Source organism: Hyla sarda, chromosome 9, assembly GCF_029499605.1.
Source record: "Hyla sarda isolate aHylSar1 chromosome 9, aHylSar1.hap1, whole genome shotgun sequence".
NCBI classification, from domain to species: domain Eukaryota; kingdom Metazoa; phylum Chordata; class Amphibia; order Anura; family Hylidae; genus Hyla; species Hyla sarda.
Genome location: NC_079197.1, coordinates 3,338,144 through 3,358,615, shown reverse-complemented (window position 1 = coordinate 3,358,615; position 20,472 = coordinate 3,338,144). Strand labels below are relative to the sequence as shown.

The window sequence follows — 20,472 nt, the reverse complement described above, 5'->3', positions numbered from 1 at the left end:
CAGTAGAGCGCCGATCACACTGTATAATGCTATACTATGGCACAGCACTGTACAGTGACTGCAATCTAATGATCAAACATAAAAGTCTCCAATGGGGAATTAAAACATTTTTTTCAAAGCCCCTCCCCTAATAAATAAAAACATCCTTTTCCCACATTACAAATAATAAAAACAATAAACATATTTTGCTATCGCCGTGTGAGGAATTATCTGCCCAAATTAAATAGAACATTAATGATACCAAATGGTAAACGGCGTAAATGTTAAAGCCAAACATGCAGATTTTTAATCACATCATATCAGAAAAAAAAAGTATAAAAAGCGATGGTAAAAGCCCCATTATAACAAAAATAGACTTTTCCTAATCGTACAATAATAGAAAAGCTCATACATGAGGGATCCTTTTAATCGTATTTACCTACAGAATAAAGAGAACATCAATTTACCATCAAGTGCACTGTGGAAAAAAACAAAGACCCGCAAAAGTAGCAAAATTGCGTTTTTCTTTTCAATCCCCCCCCCCGAATAATATATATTTTTTTGTTTAAATGTAGATTTCATGATAAAATTTAAATTTCTATTTTAAAGTACAATTGGTCGCTCAATAAACAACATATTTGTCTGTGGAATTAAAATTAAGAGTTCTAGGTCCAAAATGGCGATGAGGAAAAAAAGAAAACGAAAATTGGCTGTGTCCTCAAGGGGTTAAATCAGAGTCTTCCTTTTAAGATGAGACCCTTTTTATTACCAGGGCTGACAGCTGGGGGGGGGGGGGGGCATGATATGTTAGGAAACACTGAACCCCAAGCTCCATGATTATACAGCAGTGTTTCCCAACCAGGATGCCTCCAGCTGTTGCTAAACTACAACTCTCAGCATGTCCAGACAGCCGCTGTAGAACAGTAGAAGATTTGTTACGGTTGTATGCACTCTAGAAGTGATTACCAAGCAGTGTGCCTCCAGCTGTTGCAAAACTACAACACCCAGCATGCCCGGACATGCTGGGAGTTGTAGTTTTGCAACAGCTGGAGGCACACTGCTTGGGAAACACTGATCTTTAGCGTCTACCATACACTTCACACACAAAAGACAAGAGATCCTCCACTACTGTGTATCTATACAAACCATAAGAAGCAGCAGCAACATAGAGGACATTATAGAGCAGTACTAAGCAAAGTTGTAAATAATGCCCTGGCATGCTGGGAGTTGTAGTTTTTCAAAAGCTGGAGGCACCCTGGTAGGGAAACACTGGTCTATGGTGTCTGTCACACACAATAAATCCTCCACTACTGTCTCTCTATGTAAACCCTAAGAAGCAACAGCAGCATTGGGGACATTATAAAGTAGTACGAAGCTGTCTAAATGGTGACTGAAGCCCTGGTATTCAGGGAGTTGTAGTTTTGCAACAGCTGGGGGCACTCTGGGTGGGAAACACTGGTCTAAGTGACATATGATGTAGTATATTGTTATTTTATTTTGTAGTGCTAGAGGAAAGTGGATGGATGTGACGGCTTCTAGTCCGGGAATGATCTTCTGTTCTACCGTCATGGAGCATTAACCCTCCCCGTCCCCACGGTCTATTTATCATGACAGCGCGGATCACTCCAACTTGCGAAGAGAGATATATGTAAGTAAGGCTTGAAGAGGTGACATCATGAGGCTGACCTCTGCGGGTGCTCACATGGTTGTTTTGAAAGGTATATTGATATTTTTATTTTTTTTGGGAGGGGGGGGGGGGGAAAATCAGACTTTGCAATGGCGCAGGCAAAAAAAAAATAAATAAAAGTGATGAGAGGTCAGATCTGTACCACATATACATTATGGGGGAAATTAATCCTATGGTGGGCACCTGCAAAACTGCGTTCAGGGTGTTTTAATTTTGCGCCAAAATAATCATCCAATTTTGAGCTATTTTTTCTGGTTATCCGCTTCCAGTGGGCGTGGCTAGCATTAATCAGCGCTAATTATAAATTCTTAGTCTTACATATTTGTAGCGGTATTGTGCTAAATAGTTCATTAAATAGAGAGATAGGAGGAGATAGAGAGGACTGTGCAGCTGTAACTATATGACCACACAGTTCTCTCTATGATCATATAGATGAGTGCAGGGAGGGGATAGAGAGGACTGTGTAGCTGTAACTGTATGACCACACAGTTCTCTCTATGATAATATAGATGAGTGCAGGGAGGGGATAGAGGACTGTGCAGCTGTAACTGTATGACCACACAGTTCTCTCTATGATCATATAGATGAGTGCAGGGAGGGGATAGAGAGGACTGTGTAGCTGTAACTGTATGACCACACAGTTCTCTCTATGATAATATAGATGAGTGCAGGGAGGGGATAGAGAGGACTGTGCAGCTGTAACTATATGACCACACAGTTCTCCCTATGATCATAGAGATGAGTGCAGGGAGGGTATAGAGAGGACTGTTCAGCTGTAACTATATGACCACACAGTTCTCTCTATGATCATATAGATGAGTGCAGGGAGGGGATAGAGAGGACTGTGTAGCTGTAACTGTATGACCACACAGTTCTCTCTATGATAATATAGATGAGTGCAGGGAGGGGATAGAGGACTGTGCAGCTGTAACTGTATGACCACACAGTTCTCTCTATGATCATATAGATGAGTGCAGGGAGGGGATAGAGAGGACTGTGTAGCTGTAACTGTATGACCACACAGTTCTCTCTATGATAATATAGATGAGTGCAGGGAGGGGATAGAGGACTGTGCAGCTGTAACTGTATGACCACACAGTTCTCTCTATGATAATATAGATGAGTGCAGGGAGGGGATAGAGAGGACTGTGCAGCTGCAACTGTATGACCACACAGTTCTCTCCATGATCATAGAGATGAGTGCAGGGAGGGGATAGAGATGACTGTGCAGCTGTAACTGTATGACCTCACAGTTCTCTCTATGATAATATAGATGAGTGCAGGGAGGGGATAGAGAGGACTGTGCAGCTGTAACTGTATGACCACACAGTTCTCTATATGATCATATAGATGAGTGCAGGGAGAGGATAGAGGACACTGTGCAGCTGTAACTGTATGACCACACAGTTCTCTATGATCATAGAGATGAGTGCAGACAACCACATAGTTCTCTCTATGATCATAGAGATGAGTGCAGGGAGGGGATAGAGAGGACTGTGCAGCTGTAACTGTATGACCACACAGTTCTCTCTATGACCATATAGATGAGTGTAGGGAGGGGATAGAGAGGACTGTGCAGCTGTAACTGTATGACCACACAGTTCTCTATGATCATAGAGATGAGTGCAGGGAGGGGATAGAGAGGACTGTGCAGCTGTAACTGTATGACCACACAGTTCTCTCTCTGATCATAGAGATGAGTGCAGGGAGGGATAGAGAGGACTGTGCAGATTTTAGTATGACTGTGCATGGTTTGGATGTGACACTATAGTTGCAGTCCTCCAGAAGCCTTCTATAACATTGCTAATGCCTTAGACTGTGATGGTTGGACATCTTACAGCTCTCTCCACCATATCAAAACAGAAAAATAATCACAAGTCTGAATTGAAACCAAAGACAAAAGCCAGATTAGTGAACGTGGACCAGAGCAAAACATTGCAACCCCCCCCCCCCCAATCCTTTTTTTTTTTTTTTTATCTTGGAGCCATTTAAAAAGCAGCAGTCCATTAAGCCGATTCCCGCCCCCGTCCTTCTGTGTGCGGAGATCTCAATGACACCAGTGTGAATTGTACAACTTATGGTTTTGGCTTCAATTATTAATGTTTGTTCTTTTCATTTCTTTACCAACAGCCCAAAATTTTATTTTAATTACAACAATATAAAAGGTTAAGAATCTGTCACCCGGGCAACTAATGACTGCACCATAAAGCAGAGGATTCGGGTAAGAAGAATTGTTTTCATCTATATATAACCCAGGGTTGACAAAAGCGCTAAAAAGAATGTTTTCTAATTTTAGAATTAAATTTTTTTATTCCATGAAGAAATCAGACAGTAGAACGTTTTCATCCACAAGAAGCCTCGTGGTGTTTTTATTATATAGAGTGTAAAATGCAATTGTCAGATAAGACATCTCGTAACATAATATCATCCAATTGGGATTTGTTTTAATAGTTAAACATTTTAGGAATAAAAAGGAAAAAAAAAATATAAGAGAAGTCACCCCCCAACATTAAAAAAAAAAATTTAAACTGAATGTTCCCAAGGATTAAACTTTAGATTCACTCACACACAAAAAATTAGCTCAAATTCCGTTTGTTTTTTTCAGTCTGTACAAGAGAACAAAAACAAAATAAAAAATAAAAACTACAAACATTCAAAATCATATCCCTTTTATTAAATCAAAAGTTTTCATTTTTTAGCACATACTGTGGTTAATACTAGTCTTTATTTTCTAGGATAAATTTGACAATTACATAAGAAAATATTTAAAACAAAACAAAAAACAAAACCAAAAAGCGGACATGAACAAACCCTGGAGTTAAAAAATAGTTATTACGATTCTTTTTTTTTTTTCTTTTTCTTTTTTTAAACTTTTCCTTACTGTTAAATGTTCCACAGTGTTTTTTTTTTGCATTTAAAGATTCTCACAAGTTGAAACTTTTTTATTTTTTTTTTCATATTAAAAATAATAGTATTTATTTCTGACTGCACAAAAAGTAAATTTCTGTCATAGCTTGGAAGTCTGATATACAGAGGCATCTTCAGAAGTGATAAACATTGCTTTAAAAAAATGCCCCCCACCCCGTCCTGCCAGCCGAATGCCAACCGCATTGCACCGCGACGTGTTACGCGTCCACCTGGAAGGAAGGGGGGGGAGGGTTAACAATCATATAATTTTTATTTTATATTAACCCTTCAAAACCCTAGGTATTGTACAAAGCCTACAAAAATGACCCTGCTCCCCCTCCCCTTTTATCCCCCGACACACAATACTTGTCTCAAGAAATAGATTCAAATATTTGCATTATTATTATTATTAATATTCTCTTTTTTTGTCATCTAGAACGAGCAATCATTTCCAAAGTAACATAATTCGATACTTCTCTTAAAAATAAGAAAAATATGCAATAAAATCAAATACAGTCAATAATACCAGAAAAAAAATTAGACGTAAAACATTTAATGAATTTACAGTTAAGAATATTTAAATACACATTTAAAAAATTCAGGAACTGTGTACAGAATTTTCTATTATCATCATCATCATCATCATCATATGTCGATAAGACCTCCAAGCTGCATTGTCTGGAAAAGACAGAATGCTACAAAAAATAAAAATAAAAAAAGACTTGAGACAAATATGTTGCAAAAAATCAGCACCAAAAAAGGGGGGGCAGGGGCTACACAGTGGAGGAATATACAGAATTTCCTTTTTTTTGTTTTACATTTTCTTTTTTTTTTTCTTCAATATATCTGATCTGTTCCAAAAAAAAAAAAAAAAAAAAAAAAAAAGAATTCATTTTAACACTTTTTTTTCGTTTCGAGGGTAAGAAATGTGTACAAAACAAATAAAATAAAAAGTAAAACGAATAAAAATACTCCCAGCACATTTATATCTTTAGTATATTATAGAATCCTGATTCTTAGCAAAGTTCAGTATAGATTTAACCCTATATCACTAGTGTTTTACAAACAGAAACAAAAAAAAAAAAAAAAAGTCTTCATCAAAAACATATGCAAGTCTAGAAACCGGTTACAAATTAAGGTTCTTCTGTAATGATTCCAAGGGAAAAAAAACAAACAAAAAAAATTAAAACAGCGCCCGGATTATTGTTCTACTGCTCCTGCAAGAAACAAGAAGATACAAAGAATGATTAAAAAACACTATTCAAAGTCACAAAGTTTTCTGCCCTATGTTTATGGTTTTAATAAAATGTATTTTATATTAATATATTATAATTTATATTATATATTTTATTATAATTAGAGATGAGCGAACTTACAGTAAATTTGATTCGTCACAAACTTCTCGGCTCGGCAGTTGATGGCTTTTCCTGCATAAATTAGTTCAGCTTTCCGGTGCTCCGGTGGGCTGGAAAAGGTGGATACAGTCCTAGGAAAGAGTCTTCTAGGACTGTATCCACCTTTTCCAGCCCACGGGAGCACCGGAAAGCTGAACTAATTTATGCAGGAAAAGTCATCAACTGCCGAGCCGAGAAGTTCGTGACGAATCGAATTTACTGTAAGTTCACTCGTCTCAAATTATAATTTATATTTATATTATTTTATTATATATTTTAACATATTATAATTTATATTTTATAATATTTTATATTTAACATTATAATTTATATTTTATATTTATTATATATTATATTTTATTATATATTTTATATTTTAATATATTATAATTTATATTTATTATATTTTATATATTTTAATTTATATTTTATATTCTATTTTATTGAAAAGCAACAAATGTTACATAAATAACAAAACTGCTTAACCATTGTATTTATACTTTTGTGTACAAAGATATTTATCAAAATTACCGAGGGCAGTGTTTCCCAACCAGGTTGCCTCCAGCTGTTACGGGCATGCTGGGAGTTGTAGTTTTACAACAACTGGAGGCACTGGATACACTGACCTATGTCCTATATAGTGTGCGGGAATTGTTGATGCCGCTGAAAAGTTCCCTGAAAACAATCTAGTGTCTATGGCTTATGACAGCGTTTCCCCAACCATGGTGCCTCCAGCTGTTGCAAGACTACAACTTCCAGCATGGCCAGACAGACCTCTTATACACCCTTAGAACACCGTTGTTCCCAACCAGTATGCCTCCAATTATTGCAAAACTACAACTCCCAGCATGCCCGGACAGCCAACGGCTGTCCGGGCATGCTGGGAGTTGTAGTTTCGCAACAGCTGGAGGCACCCTGGTTGGAAAACACTGCATGAGGATGATGGTAAATTTGCAATTGCGCCAAAAATAGTGAACATTTTTACATTGAATCTGAGCTATTTATAAAGAACATGCAGAGTTTTGATGAATTTGGCGCAAGTACACGTCATGCGCCCCCAGACAAACATAACTTTACATGTATAATGATCATTTCCCCCATTGTATGCACAGACTTAGCCACAACTTGCGGTTCTCCAGCTGTTGCAAAACTACAACTCCAGTCATCCTTCGACAGACTGGGAAACCCTGCTGTTATGGGGTCTGTCGGTCCGGGCATGATGGGAGTTGTAGTTCTATAAGCGCTGGAGGGACACAGATTGGGGTAAATAGTTTTCATGGATACGGCATAATGAGATGTAAATTGTACAAATGATACACGACTGGACTCGGCGCCACTTACCTGGCTGTGGGTTTGCGTCTGTCCCAGTGACTGTCCATAGTAAGCAGCTTGCTGTCGGTAATACTCGGCCCACGCCATCGTATAGTCGGGCTGGGAGCTTGGCTGAGACGGGGCGCTGGCCGCTTGATCTGAAACCATCAACAATAAATTATTATTAATAATAAATAAAATATTAGTTTGATCCTCGTCCAGCACAGATCTAAGATCATCCATCAGTGGCGGAGAGGAATGAGAGCCGCGGGAATCCTCCGTACAGGGGAGGACAGCGCTCTGCGCGCCGTTACCGGAGAGAAGGCTTTTTTGCTTACAGCGCTGAAATCACTCACTCTGCTTCTTGTAGTACTCCTCCCACGCCTTGCTGTAATCGGGCTGCGCGTTCTGCGGCTGGCTCTGCTGACCTGCGAACAAACAGGATCCAGGAGATCAACAGATGGAGAAGAATAACGTGCGACCCCCCCGAACCCAGCGACTGACGGTAAGATCTCATTTGACGCAAAACACAGTATATCACACATATAGGAGTATATATAGGAGGATACAGTATATATAGTAGGATACAGTATATCACACCTATAGGAGGATACAGTATATCACACATATAGGAGGATACAGTATATCACACCTATAGGAGGATACAGTATATCACACATATAGGAGGATACAGTATATCACACATAGGAGTATATATAGGAGGATACAGTATATCACACATATAGGAGGATACAGTATATCACACATATAGGAGGATACAGTATATCACACCTATAGGAGGATACAGTATATCACACATATAGGAGGATACAGTATATCACACATAGGAGTATATATAGGAGGATACAGTATATCACACATATAGGAGGATACAGTATATCACACATAGGAGTATATATAGGAGGATACAGTATATCACACATATAGGATACAGTATATCACACATATAGGAGGATACAGTATATCACACATAGGAGGATACAGTATTTCACATATAGGATATAGTGAGGAGGATACAGTATAGGACAGTATAACATATAGCAGATGCTATATGGAGAGATATGACCCATACTATAAGGAGAGATATGACCCATACTATAAGGAGAGATATGACCCATACTATACGGAGAGATATGACCCATACTATATGGAGAGATATGACCCATACTATATGGAGAGATATGACACATACTATATGGAGAGATATGACACATACTATATGGAGAGATATGACCCATACTATATGGAGAGATATGACACATACTATATGGAGAGATATGACACATACTATATGGAGAGATATGACACATACTATATGGAGAGATATGACCCCTACTATATGGAGAGATATGACCCCTACTATATGGAGAGATATGACCCCTACTATATGGAGAGATATGACCCCTACTATATGGAGAGATATGACCCCTACTATATGGAGAGATATGACCCATACTATATGGAGAGATATGACCCATACTATATGGAGAGATATGACCCATACTATATGGAGAGATATGACCCATACTATATGGAGAGATATGACCCCTACTATATGGAGAGATATGACCCCTACTATATGGAGAGATATGACCCATACTATATGGAGAGATATGACCCATACTATATGGAGAGATATGACCCATACTATATGGAGAGATATGACCCATACTATATGGAGAGATATGACCCCTACTATATGGAGAGATATGACCCCTACTATATGGTGAGAGCTTCAGCTGAAAGATCCTACTAAAAAGGGTAAAACTTGTATACATTTTTTAAGTGACAGCGCTGCCTTAAAGAGGTTTTGCCCCCATGATCACATCTCCCCTTATAGATAAGTGTATGAATGGGAAGAACCAACAACGGGGGCTTCCTGTGACCTCAAGAAAAGGACCAATATTCTGGCACACAGCACCCGGCCATCTTCATCAGGCCTATAAACCACTAGAGCAGAAATAGGGACCCCATCTTGTGATCATTGGTTCATTAACCCACGGATATAACCGCACCATGATGCATGGCTTTACTGACCGGCTCTGCTATATTTACGAGAGTGAAGGAATTTCAGGACTGGCGGTGTCCATGTTCTGTGCCGGCCGCCTGTCTCTGGAGCCTGTCTCTATGGTCGGCCGCCTGTCTCTGGAGCCCGTCTCTATGGTCGGCCGGTCTCTCTGGAGCCCGTCTCTATGGTCGGCCGGTCTCTCTGGAGCCCGTCTCTATGGTCGGCCGGTCTCTCTGGAGCCCGTCTCTATGGTCGGCCGGTCTCTCTGGAGCCCGTCTCTATGGTCGGCCGGTCTCTCTGGAGCCCGTCTCTATGGTCGGCCGGTCTCTCTGGAGCCCGTGTCTATGGTCTGGAGCCTGTCTCTATGGTCGGCCGCTCTCTCTGGAGCCCGTGTCTATGGTCGGCCGCTCTCTCTGGAGCCCGTGTCTATGGTCGGCCGCTCTCTCTGGAGCCCGTGTCTATGGTCGGCCGCTCTCTCTGGAGCCTGTCTCTATGGTCGGCCGGTCTCTCTGGAGCCTGTCTCTATGGTCGGCCGGTCTCTCTGGAGCCCGTGTCTATGGTCGGCCGGTCTCTCTGGAGCCCGTGTCTATGGTCTGGAGCCTGTCTCTATGGTCGGCCGCTCTCTCTGGAGCCCGTGTCTATGGTCGGCCGCTCTCTCTGGAGCCCGTGTCTATGGTCGGCCGGTCTCTCTGGAGCCCGTGTCTATGGTCGGCCGCTCTCTCTGGAGCCCGTGTCTATGGTCGGCCGCTCTCTCTGGAGCCCGTGTCTATGGTCGGCCGCTCTCTCTGGAGCCTGTCTCTATGGTCGGCCGCTCTCTCTGGAGCCTGTCTCTATGGTCGGCCGCTCTCTCTGGAGCCTGTCTCTATGGTCGGCCGGTCTCTCTGGAGCCCGTGTATATGGTCGGCCGCTCTCTCTGGAGCCTGTCTCTATGGTCGGCCGCTCTCTCTGGAGCCTGTCTCTATGGTCGGCCGCTCTCTCTGGAGCCCGTGTCTATGGTCGGCCGCTCTCTCTGGAGCCTGTCTCTATGGTCGGCCGCTCTCTCTGGAGCCTGTCTCTATGGTCTGGAGACTGTCTCTGGAGCCCGTCTCTATGGTCGGCCGCTCTCTCTGGAGCCTGTCTCTATGGTCGGCCACTCTCTCTGGCGCCTGTCTCTATGGTCGGCCGCTCTCTCTGGAGCCTGTCTCTATGGTCGGCCGCTCTCTCTGGAGCCTGTCTCCATGGTCGGCCGCTCTCTCTGGAGCCTGTCTCTATGGTCGGCCGCTCTCTCTGGAGCCTGTCTCTATGGTCGGCCGCTCTCTCTGGAGCCCGTGTATATGGTCGGCCGCTCTCTCTGGAGCCTGTCTCTGTGGTCGGCCGCTCTCTCTGGAGCCTGTCTCTATGGTCGGCCGCTCTCTCTGGAGCCTGTCTCTATGGTCGGCCGCTCTCTCTGGAGCCTGTCTCTATGGTCGGCCGCTCTCTCTGGAGCCTGTCTCTATGGTCGGCCGCTCTCTCTGGAGCCTGTCTCTATGGTCGGCCGCTCTCTCTGGAGCCTGTCTCTATGGTCGGCCGCTCTCTCTGGAGCCTGTCTCTATGGTCGGCCGGTCTCTCTGGAGCCTGTCTCTGGAGCCTGTCTCTATGGTCGGCCGCTCTCTCTGGAGCCCGTCTCTATGGTCGGCCCCTCTCTCTGGAGCCTGTCTCTATGGTCGGCCCCTCTCTCTGGAGCCCGTCTCTATGGTCGGCCCCTCTCTCTGGAGCCCGTCTCTATGGTCGGCCCCTCTCTCTGGAGCCTGTCTCTATGGTCGGCCCCTCTCTCTGGAGCCTGTCTCTATGGTCGGCCCCTCTCTCTGGAGCCTGTCTCTATGGTCGGCCCCTCTCTCTGGAGCCTGTCTCTATGGTCGGCCGCTCTCTCTGGAGCCCGTCTCTATGGTCGGCCGCTCTCTCTGGAGCCCGTGTCTATGGCCGGCCACTCTCTCTGGAGCCCGTCTCTATGGTCGGCCGCTCTCTCTGGAGCCCGTCTCTATGGTCGGCCGCTCTCTCTGGAGCCCGTCTCTATGGTCGGCCCCTCTCTCTGGAGCCCGTCTCTATGGTCGGCCGCTCTCTCTGGAGCCTGTCTCTATGGTCGGCCGGTCTCTCTGGAGCCCGTGTATATGGTCGGCCGCTCTCTCTGGAGCCTGTCTCTATGGTCGGCCGCTCTCTCTGGAGCCCGTCTCTATGGTCGGCCGCTCTCTCTGGAGCCCGTCTCTATGGTCGGCCGCTCTCTCTGGAGCCTGTCTCTATGGTCGGCCGCTCTCTCTGGAGCCTGTCTCTATGGTCGGCCGGTCTCTCTGGAGCCCGTGTATATGGTCGGCCGCTCTCTCTGGAGCCTGTCTCTATGGTCGGCCGCTCTCTCTGGAGCCTGTCTCTATGGTCAGCCGGTCACAATGCACAGATGATAAAAAGGGAGGAAATAAAATCAGGAAAAGTGTCAGAAGCGGCAGTGGTCAGGAGCGGCTCAGAGGTGACCGTTGCCACAAGTCAGGCCCATGTCCCTTTATCAATGAGCGAGGGTCACATGAAGGGCCCACCTGCCGGCCCCCACAATAGGACCCTCAATCAATGGCCTTTCAGTGGGAAGTCATTGAGGGACACGCCAATTAATGGACTGCGGGCGGCATGTGTCACCTCATTGGATGCTTTATGTGCGGCGCTGAAGGGTCTGTAAGGAGCAATAAAACTCTCAATGTTTAGATCACTCATTAAGACGGGAGGAGGGGGGGGGGGGGGGGTCTCGCTCGCTCAATTTGTTCACCAGTTGGGAGTTGAATAGTTACAGACGCTCTCGCGCTCGCACACAATACGATCAGGGGGAACAAAAGGAGCGGCAATGGGACTCGTTTTCAAATAACGTAGTGGGAAAAGGATTACACCAGCGAAATGGAGCCCCATCTCCCAGCTTGCTTCCTATATCCCTTCTCTGCGGGGCGCCTCGGGCCCGATCAATATCTCATCCTCCGCTCGCGCAATGTTTAAGTGTTCTGAGGCTCGCGGGGGCAGAGGAATCAGCCATGTTTGTAGGTCTGATAACTGCCTCACCTACCGGTTACTATAAAACATTAGTCTGACGAAAATGGCCGACTCAGTGGGACGTAGATATATTTTAACACCTTAAAGGGGTTATCTAGAAATAGAAACACGGGGCTTATTTCTTCTAAAAACAGCGCCACTCCTGGTCTTAGGTTGTGTGTGGTATTACCGCTTAGTTCCCTTGAAGTGAATGGAGTTAAGTCACAATACCGCACACAACTTGAGGATAGCAGGTGTGGCGCTATGTTTCTATTCCTGGATTACCCCTGCAGTATGGCAGTGGTCTCCAAACTGTGGACCTCCAGCTGTTGCAAAACTACAACTCCCAGCATGCACGCACAGCCATTGGCTGTCAGTGCATGATGGGAGGGGAGTTGTAGTTTTGCAACAGCTGGGAGGTCCAGGGTTTGGAAAGCGCTAGTCTAGGCTGTTCAGGCATGCTGGGATTTGTAGTTTTGCAACAGCTGGAGGCACCCTGAGCTAGCCATTTGGGGGGGGGGGTCTAAAGACTGAGAACAAGACAAATTAAAACTTTTGACAAGTCTCTAGAGCAGTGGTCTCCAACCTGCGGACCTCCAGTTGTTGCAAAACTACAACTCCCAGCATGCCCGGACAGCCATTGGCTGTCCGGACATGCTGGGAGTTGTAGTTTTGCAATATCTGGAGGTCCGCAGGTTGGAGACCACTGCTCTAGAACGTCAAAAGTTACATTTAATTTCATATATTTATTTGACCGTGCTATTTAAAGGGTCGAATCCCAATGACGAGCATCACAGATTGCACAACGCTCATAGGTGACTTAAGTTCCACCACAAGGGAGCGCTTCTTGTCTTCTACTTTGTATCTGTAGGAAAACTAAGGAGTAAGTGTTCAACTTTCCTGCAGCGCCTCCACAGGAGAAAGGAAGTATGACACAATTCACTAAATCTATGTGCTGTTCATGCAACGCAGTATAGGGAGGTCCACGCTGCTGTTGTGCTGTATCCCCCGTTTTGGGTCTGTTCAGCCTTTTTTTTTTTATGCGCTGAATGGCCTCTGAACATATCGGGGCGCAACTGGCTGCACTGGATCCTAAAAGATCCCATTGACTTGAATGGGGATCCAGTAGTTTACCTTGGTGTAAAAAAAAAACAAACAAAAAAAAAAACAAACAAAAAAAAAAACACTCCCCATAGTTGTGACAGAATTGCCGATGGAGCTTCATATAGTAGAGCCCGACGGCAACGTAAATGAGGCCTAACACGCCGGGTCCCCAGACAAAGGCTCTTTATAGCCATTGCTCTCCATAAAAGGAGGGAGCCCCCTTTGATTTTGGACATCTTGACATGACCCTATTAGGAGCCTCTCATTATAGGTCAGTTTTGCAATTTCAACCAATGATAGATATAGGGTCCGGCTTGAATTATCAGTAAGGGTCTTTGGTACATGAAACCACTCAGTATTAAAGGGGTTATCCTGGAATAAAAAAAACAGAACTTCTTTCAAACACAGCTCCCTCTCTGTCTCCAGGTTGGGGGTGGTATTACAACTTGGCTCCATTTACTTCAATGGAACTGTGCTGTAGGACCTCACCCAACCTGGAGACAGACAGGGAGTGGCTTTTGAAAGAAATAATCAGTTTTTCGATTCCTGGATAACCCCTTTAATGTTTCCCCTTATATCCTGCACATATTTGCATGCAGGGTGAGGTACGCAGGTTTCTCTGCCTGCATTGTGTTTGTCCCTAGACGTGGCAGCAGGTATAATCCACGCAGGGAGCCGTGCCCTGCAGATGTGAATCTGAGATGAAGAAATGCAGCAAAAGCTAATGTGACTTCTCTCCACCAGAGCGAGAGCCATTGTGTAGGAGGAAGGAAGAGAAGGGGGGCGGCATACATGATCATTTCACCTTGGAAACTATGAATAGAGAGAACATAATAGGTAAGTGCGCAGATGTATGACCATTAATGTATCAGTCTAGGATATTCCTCCCCGGCTCACAGCCATCATCCACAAATCCTCTCCGACAAGGAGGAAGAATCCAGAACAGTAACAATGCGGCTGCAATGTGATGCCCTTGTGGGGGAGAGCAGGTAATCTGGAGCTCTTCTACAGGCCTGGTGTGGAACTACAAGTACCAGCAGCAGTCTAACTGCTGAAAGAGCCGTGGAACATGCGCTAACTGTTGAGCCTCTGGCAGCAGCCATTCGCAGTGACCCCACTATCTGTGGTCTCCCCAGGGGTTCTATTGTAGAGAAGGTTTCCCTTTATGGTGCTCTCACCTGGGGTCCCCCTTCCCTCCTCTCTTCCAGCGGGGTGTACAGGTGGTCTCTCCTTTTAAACTAGAAAAATGTGGAGCTCACAACAGAAGACACGAGGTTAACTGTGATCCTCTCCCCCAAGGAGAGAGAGTAAAATATCAGGGGAAAAAAAGTTCAGTCCACAGTCCTCAGTATCCTACCCAAAAAATGAGTGTGTGATGGACATCAAATTCAATAGATATATAAAAATGTTATAACCTCAAATATCAATATATGACATCAAATTACAAAAATAAATTAAAATGAAAAGAAAAAAAAAAATGATAAAAATAATCGGCACGGCCCTTTGCAGTTTTTGTGGCATCCGGCCTATGTATATGGTGGTTGGCCTGGGTTAGTTAACCCACTAATGTCTTTTAAATGGTATTAGAGTTCACTTATGTTATGGAGATGTTCACACAAGTTGTGGAAAAGATTGTTCCAACATATGTCTCTATGTCGGCAATAGTTCATTTCCACCTGTTAAGAAAAACATATACAGTTCCACCTGATCGTGACACTAAATGTCCACCTGTAATATAGAAAATGGCCTCTCGTTTTAGATACCTAGGGGTGGAAATCACTGCGACCCTGATGGATTATTTTCCCCCTAAATTTGGAACCACTCTTATGCCCCACTGTGGAACGGTTGAAGGCCCGGTCCTCACTCCCTCTATCCGTAGCTGGCAGGATCAATATATTCAAACTGATTTACCTTCCTAAATTCCTTTACCTCTTTCATTTATCTCCTCTGATTCCTCCTAAGAAATATTGTAATACACTGTGTGGTGCTCTGGGATCCTTCTATTGGCAGGGAAAGCCTCCCAGACATGGTCGGGCCCTTCTCCAGGCTCCTAAATGACATGGCGGCTTGGCTACCCCTGATGTGTATAACCATTTTCTTGCCTCCCAACTGGTCTACGTAGCGTGGTAGATTGACCTGGATCTGTCAAATTAGGCTACAGACTTGGCTGGAGCACTTATGGGTTCCCATGAAGCTCTTACTAACTCCCTCTACAGGTATCACTCTGGCTCTTCAGAGTACTTGTTGTCTGTCTGTGCCTTTTCCGGTCGGGTCTCAGATGCGCCCTTCTTTACGGTTGACCAATGTTTATGCATACCTTTGACTTCCTGTCATTATTGTGGAATCGGTCTCTGGGACCTACGGAGGCTGTTTATGTTCTTTTTACCTTGTTGGTAATGTCTGTTTCTTAAAGTGCTAAAACTAAATAAATACTTAAAAATAAAAAACTGCTTAAAGAGCCTTATGCTCTGCACATAAATTGTCCATGAAGACCAGAACTCACCTGGAAGCTGCTGGGTAGGCTGCTGCCATGCTTGGTAAGTGTTACCCCATCCCTGTGTTACGAACGCCTGAGGACCACTGGAAAGTGAAGAGGAATTAGTGTTACAATACAGAGGCTATAAACTATAGGGACGACTAAACCGATCATCCAAGAGGGGCATAAAAAACACCCCTAAAAAAACTTTTTGACAGTCCGTCGGAATAGGAGAGGAGGTGCCAAGGCTGCGGCCTACTTCTTCCCTGTCCCAGTTGGCCAAATGATAAACCTCCAGCTGTTGCTAAACTACAACTCCCAGCATGCCCGGACAGCCGTTGGCTGTCCGGGCATGCTGGGAGATGTAGTTTAGCAACAGCTGGAGGTCTACCGTGTGGAGACCACTGGTGTACAGGAAACTTTCATTCTAGGGCCATAGGTGAACCTGGATTTGCAGGCAGCTCGGAGTCATGTGCACTTAAGCTGGCAAAAAACAGATTAAAGCCGGCACAGAATGTAATGTACGCGAGACCCCCCCCCCCCCCCCCTCAAGAGGGAAAACTATCACTCATGTCTGCTTTCACGTGACTCATTACGATCGCAGAGATACTACACCTATCTTCCAGTATGGCACTGCGGAGCAGAGCGTGCATGTGTATGGGGGAGAGCTATCAGCCTAACCAATACTATGCTAAACATATATACAGCTTAAGGAAGTAACCATATGAGAATAAATACACTTACTTTTGATGAGGTGTCGCATGGGCTTGGTTGAAAGGACTCTGACCAAAGCTGCTCGGAGCTCCAATGGCCGATCCCTGATGACGAAAAGGGCGACAGATGTAGGAGTAAGCGTCAGCGAGCAGCCAAGACCTTGCAAAACAAATCCCCACCCCCCCAAAAAAACTTCTGTGTCTGGAAGAGCTGGGGGACCATCAATAGAGATGCCATTATGGCTTCCATGTGGCTCTCATCCAGCTTTTATAGACTCATGATCAGCGATTCAGCCAACCAGAGAGAGATTATATATTCACACACACACATACCTATATATTTTATATAAACACAGTTCTATGTATATATTTTTTATTTAATACACATATATATATATATATATATATATATATATATATATACATACACACACACACACACACTTTATTTTTTTATTTAATTATTATAATTTTTTTAAATAGATAAATATATATATATTTTTTGATAAATGTAATAATTTAATTAATTAAATGAATAATTCAAATGTTTATATATTTTATTAAATAAATTAATATGTAATATATACATAGAAATATATGTATAAATATATATGTGTATATATGTGTGCGTGTGTAATATAATATATGTGTGTATGTGTGTGCATATATATGTGTGTGTATGTATGTGTGTAATATATATGTGTGTATATATATGTGTGTATGTTTATGTGTATATATATTTATGTGTTTATGTGTATATGTGTGTATATATGTATAGGTGTGTAATATATATGTGTGTGTATGTATGTGTGTAATGTGTAATATATATATATGTGTATGTGTGTATATATGTATAGGTGTGTAATATATATATGTGTGTATATGTGAGTATGTTTGTGTGTAATATATATGTGTGCATTTTTATGTGTGTGTATATATATTTATGTGTGTATATATGTGTGTGTAATAGAACAAAACACTTACTCCAACTTTCTCATCGATGAGATGCCGGGCCAGCTCGATCTGCTGCGGGAGGCCCCGGATGGTGAATATCCGCACGCCAGGGTCTGTATTGGGAGGCGGATTCCTCTGGAGCTCCACGTGGGCTCCCGATTGCTGGTTTATGCTTTTGATATTTTCACCTCCTGCACAAGACAAAAAATAAGTTTGGGGGATGAATTTTTCTTATTTTTTTTTATTAATATTCCAGATCATACAGAAGAAAACCACCACAAAAACATAACACCCCCCTGTGTAACATAAAGGCACGCACAACCCGCAGGCTGCTCCGTTTCCTTGCAGAGACTAAAACAGCGTTCTAGATAAAGGCATTAGCTAATCATCCACAGATTACTGGTCGTCGACTAATTATGGCAGTAATGACATCTAATGGAAGCATATTGTCCCGTGCCGCCGCCCCAGACGTGGCGCACTCATGTACACAACAGATTGTGAGGCCACAGCATATGGAAGCGAGGCGTCTGCAAACATGTCAACAGGGTGTGGAGAATGGATTAAAGCGTATCCTCCGTATCAACCCCCCCAGATGAAAGAGTCGGCACTCAGCAGTGAGGAACAGCAGGGGGCGCACTGGAGGTGAACCTTCATTACTTAGCTATTCATTACTGCCCCCCCTTCATACACCCTGGCCTTGTATTCATGACCGTCCCATACACAGCACGCTGCCACAAAAGGGGACAAAATGCTGCGAGGGTCTGCGGCCGATGCAAGAGGGGGGATGAGACTAGTATCCTGCTGGGCTGGGGAAGCCTTAAACCAACTCATTAATGGGGCATGGGCCACGGTGTCACAGTGGTGGTCTGTATAGAAGATGGGGGATAAGGAGGCATATGTATGGTATATGAATGACCTATAGACAAATATAGAAAAGTTTCAACCAAGAGCGCACCGTCTAAGACAGTAGGCTTAAATTGTGCCCCTCCAGATGTTGCAAAACTACAACTCCCAGCATGCCCGGACCGGCGTTGGCCAACCAGTGCGAACACAGTGGTTGCAAAACTGCAACTCCCAGTATGCCTGAACAGCCAATGGCCAACCAGCGTGGGTAAAGCGGTTGCACAACTACAACTCCCAGCATGCCCAGACAATCAACAGCACAAAAATGGCGTAGCTGCAAGGGATAAAGAAAAGTGCGTTGTTAATCAGCATCCCCCACCCTATCAGCCGGTTGGTTTCACTTTAATACACAGTGATGAAACTCAATGCAATCTGGGAGTTGCAGTTTTCCAGCAGTTAGAGAGCTACAGGGCATGATGGGAGTTGTAGTTTATCAACAGATGGAGAGCAACAGGTTGGGGAAACACTTATCTAATGTGTATGGGCTGTAAGGGCATGCTGAGAGTTGTAGTCCTGTACGGCGCAGTATATGGGCAGCCGGTAACGTGCGAGGACCGAGCAGACACAGGACGAGTATTTGTGGTTGAAAAAAAAAAAAAAATTAAAATAAAGTAGTTATATTATATAATTATTTTTTTTTACTTTTTAATATATGATAATACTGAATTGGAATGCCTTAAAAATTAATATGCAGAGAGACTAAACATTACAGATAACACACAAGCTGTATTGTGGGGTACAGACTAGAGATGTGTTTTTATTTCCCTATATGACCACCCTAATTCTTCATGCATGTCCTGGGGGGGGGGGGGGGGGGCAGGTCCTTTAAGGAGGGGCTCACCCGCCATAACTAGAAGCCTTTGGCACAGCATTACAGTATTTTCCAACCAATGTGCCTCCAGCTGTTGCAAAACTACAACTCCCAGAATGCCCGGACAGCCGTTGGCTGTCCGGGCATGCTGGGAGTTGTAGTTTTGCAAAAGCTAGAGAGTTGCAGGTTAGGGAAAAATACTTTAGATTATGCCACTGCGGACACAGGCTGTCCTGTGAATGCTGGGAGTTAAAGTTAAGCAACAGCTGGAGGCACACTGGTCAGAAAACACTGGCCTAACAACAGAACGAAGATGGCAGATCTGCTATCCTCCTCTAGATTACCAGCTGCCACAATGCAATCTGGGAGCTGCAGTTTTCCAGCAGTTAGAGAGCTACAGAGCATGATGGGAGTTGTAGTTTATCAACAGATGGAGAGCAACAGGTTGGGGAGACACTTATCTAATGTGTATGGGCTGTAAGGGCATGCTGAGAGTTGTAGTCCAGTACGGCGCAGTATATGGGCAGAGGACGAGTGAGGTATTTGGGGCGGACAGGACTCGGGTGCTTCCTCCATGTACATGGCCTCATTTTACCATCGGCTGCTGACACGGTCCCAGCGTAGCCCAATTTGTTCCCTGTTAGTCTGAAAGAATTTCAATGCCGCGGCTCCTCCTCCTCTTTTCTATTTACAGGGACAGCGATGGTAAAAGGGGGGGGGGGGGGGGTAATCGGGGCCCCAGCGGGTGGCAAATTGTAAAGCAATTAATCAAGGCGGTTAAAAGGCCGAGTGGACAGGATCGGGCGGGGAGCCCCTGACTGCACTGACACACTGTTTATCATGGAAATGTGAATGGGCCGAGGAGAGAGGGGGAGGGCGGCCTGGTCTGTGCCCAAATCTCAGGGCAGAAGCTTCCGCCCTACAGATACCAACACTACATCAAAAACAAGGAAACCAAATTGTGTAAGATAAGAACCGTACCGACCAAACCAGGGGTCTGCCACGTCACGTGCCAGCTGGAGGGGTCCTCGGTGTGCCAGGAGGAGGCACAGAGGAGCATGGCACCCAGGGTGAAATATTAGCGATTGTATCATATACTTTCACTAGTAGAAGTCATTTAGGGCAGAGCGGCCGTTACTATGACAACACTTACGATGGCGGCAGCCGACTCACCGCGCAGCCA

At 44.3% G+C, this 20,472-nt stretch overlaps 1 protein-coding gene and 1 long non-coding RNA gene across 3 annotated transcripts in view; one reads left to right on the top strand and one right to left on the bottom strand.

Annotated features, from left to right (window-relative positions):
- Positions 1–3,887, top strand: part of LOC130291648 (uncharacterized) — a 63,941-nt gene extending 60,054 nt beyond the window's left edge. For both annotated transcript variants that reach the window (XR_008847990.1, XR_008847991.1), the window contains 2 exons: positions 1,483–1,627; positions 3,797–3,887. This is a non-coding gene — a long non-coding RNA (uncharacterized LOC130291648). The remainder of the gene's footprint in view (positions 1–1,482; positions 1,628–3,796) is intronic.
- A 114-nt stretch (positions 3,888–4,001) lies between these two features.
- FUBP3 (far upstream element binding protein 3) overlaps positions 4,002–20,472 on the bottom strand; it is a 49,139-nt gene continuing 32,668 nt past the window's right edge. Inside the window, exons 13-18 of the mRNA XM_056540638.1 lie at positions 17,606–17,766; positions 16,653–16,726; positions 15,936–16,012; positions 7,635–7,706; positions 7,309–7,436; positions 4,002–5,790 (exon numbers count right to left, since the gene is read on the bottom strand). Coding sequence (XP_056396613.1) covers positions 5,782–5,790; positions 7,309–7,436; positions 7,635–7,706; positions 15,936–16,012; positions 16,653–16,726; positions 17,606–17,766 — 521 coding nt within the window. The 3' untranslated portion in view covers positions 4,002–5,781. The remainder of the gene's footprint in view (positions 5,791–7,308; positions 7,437–7,634; positions 7,707–15,935; positions 16,013–16,652; positions 16,727–17,605; positions 17,767–20,472) is intronic.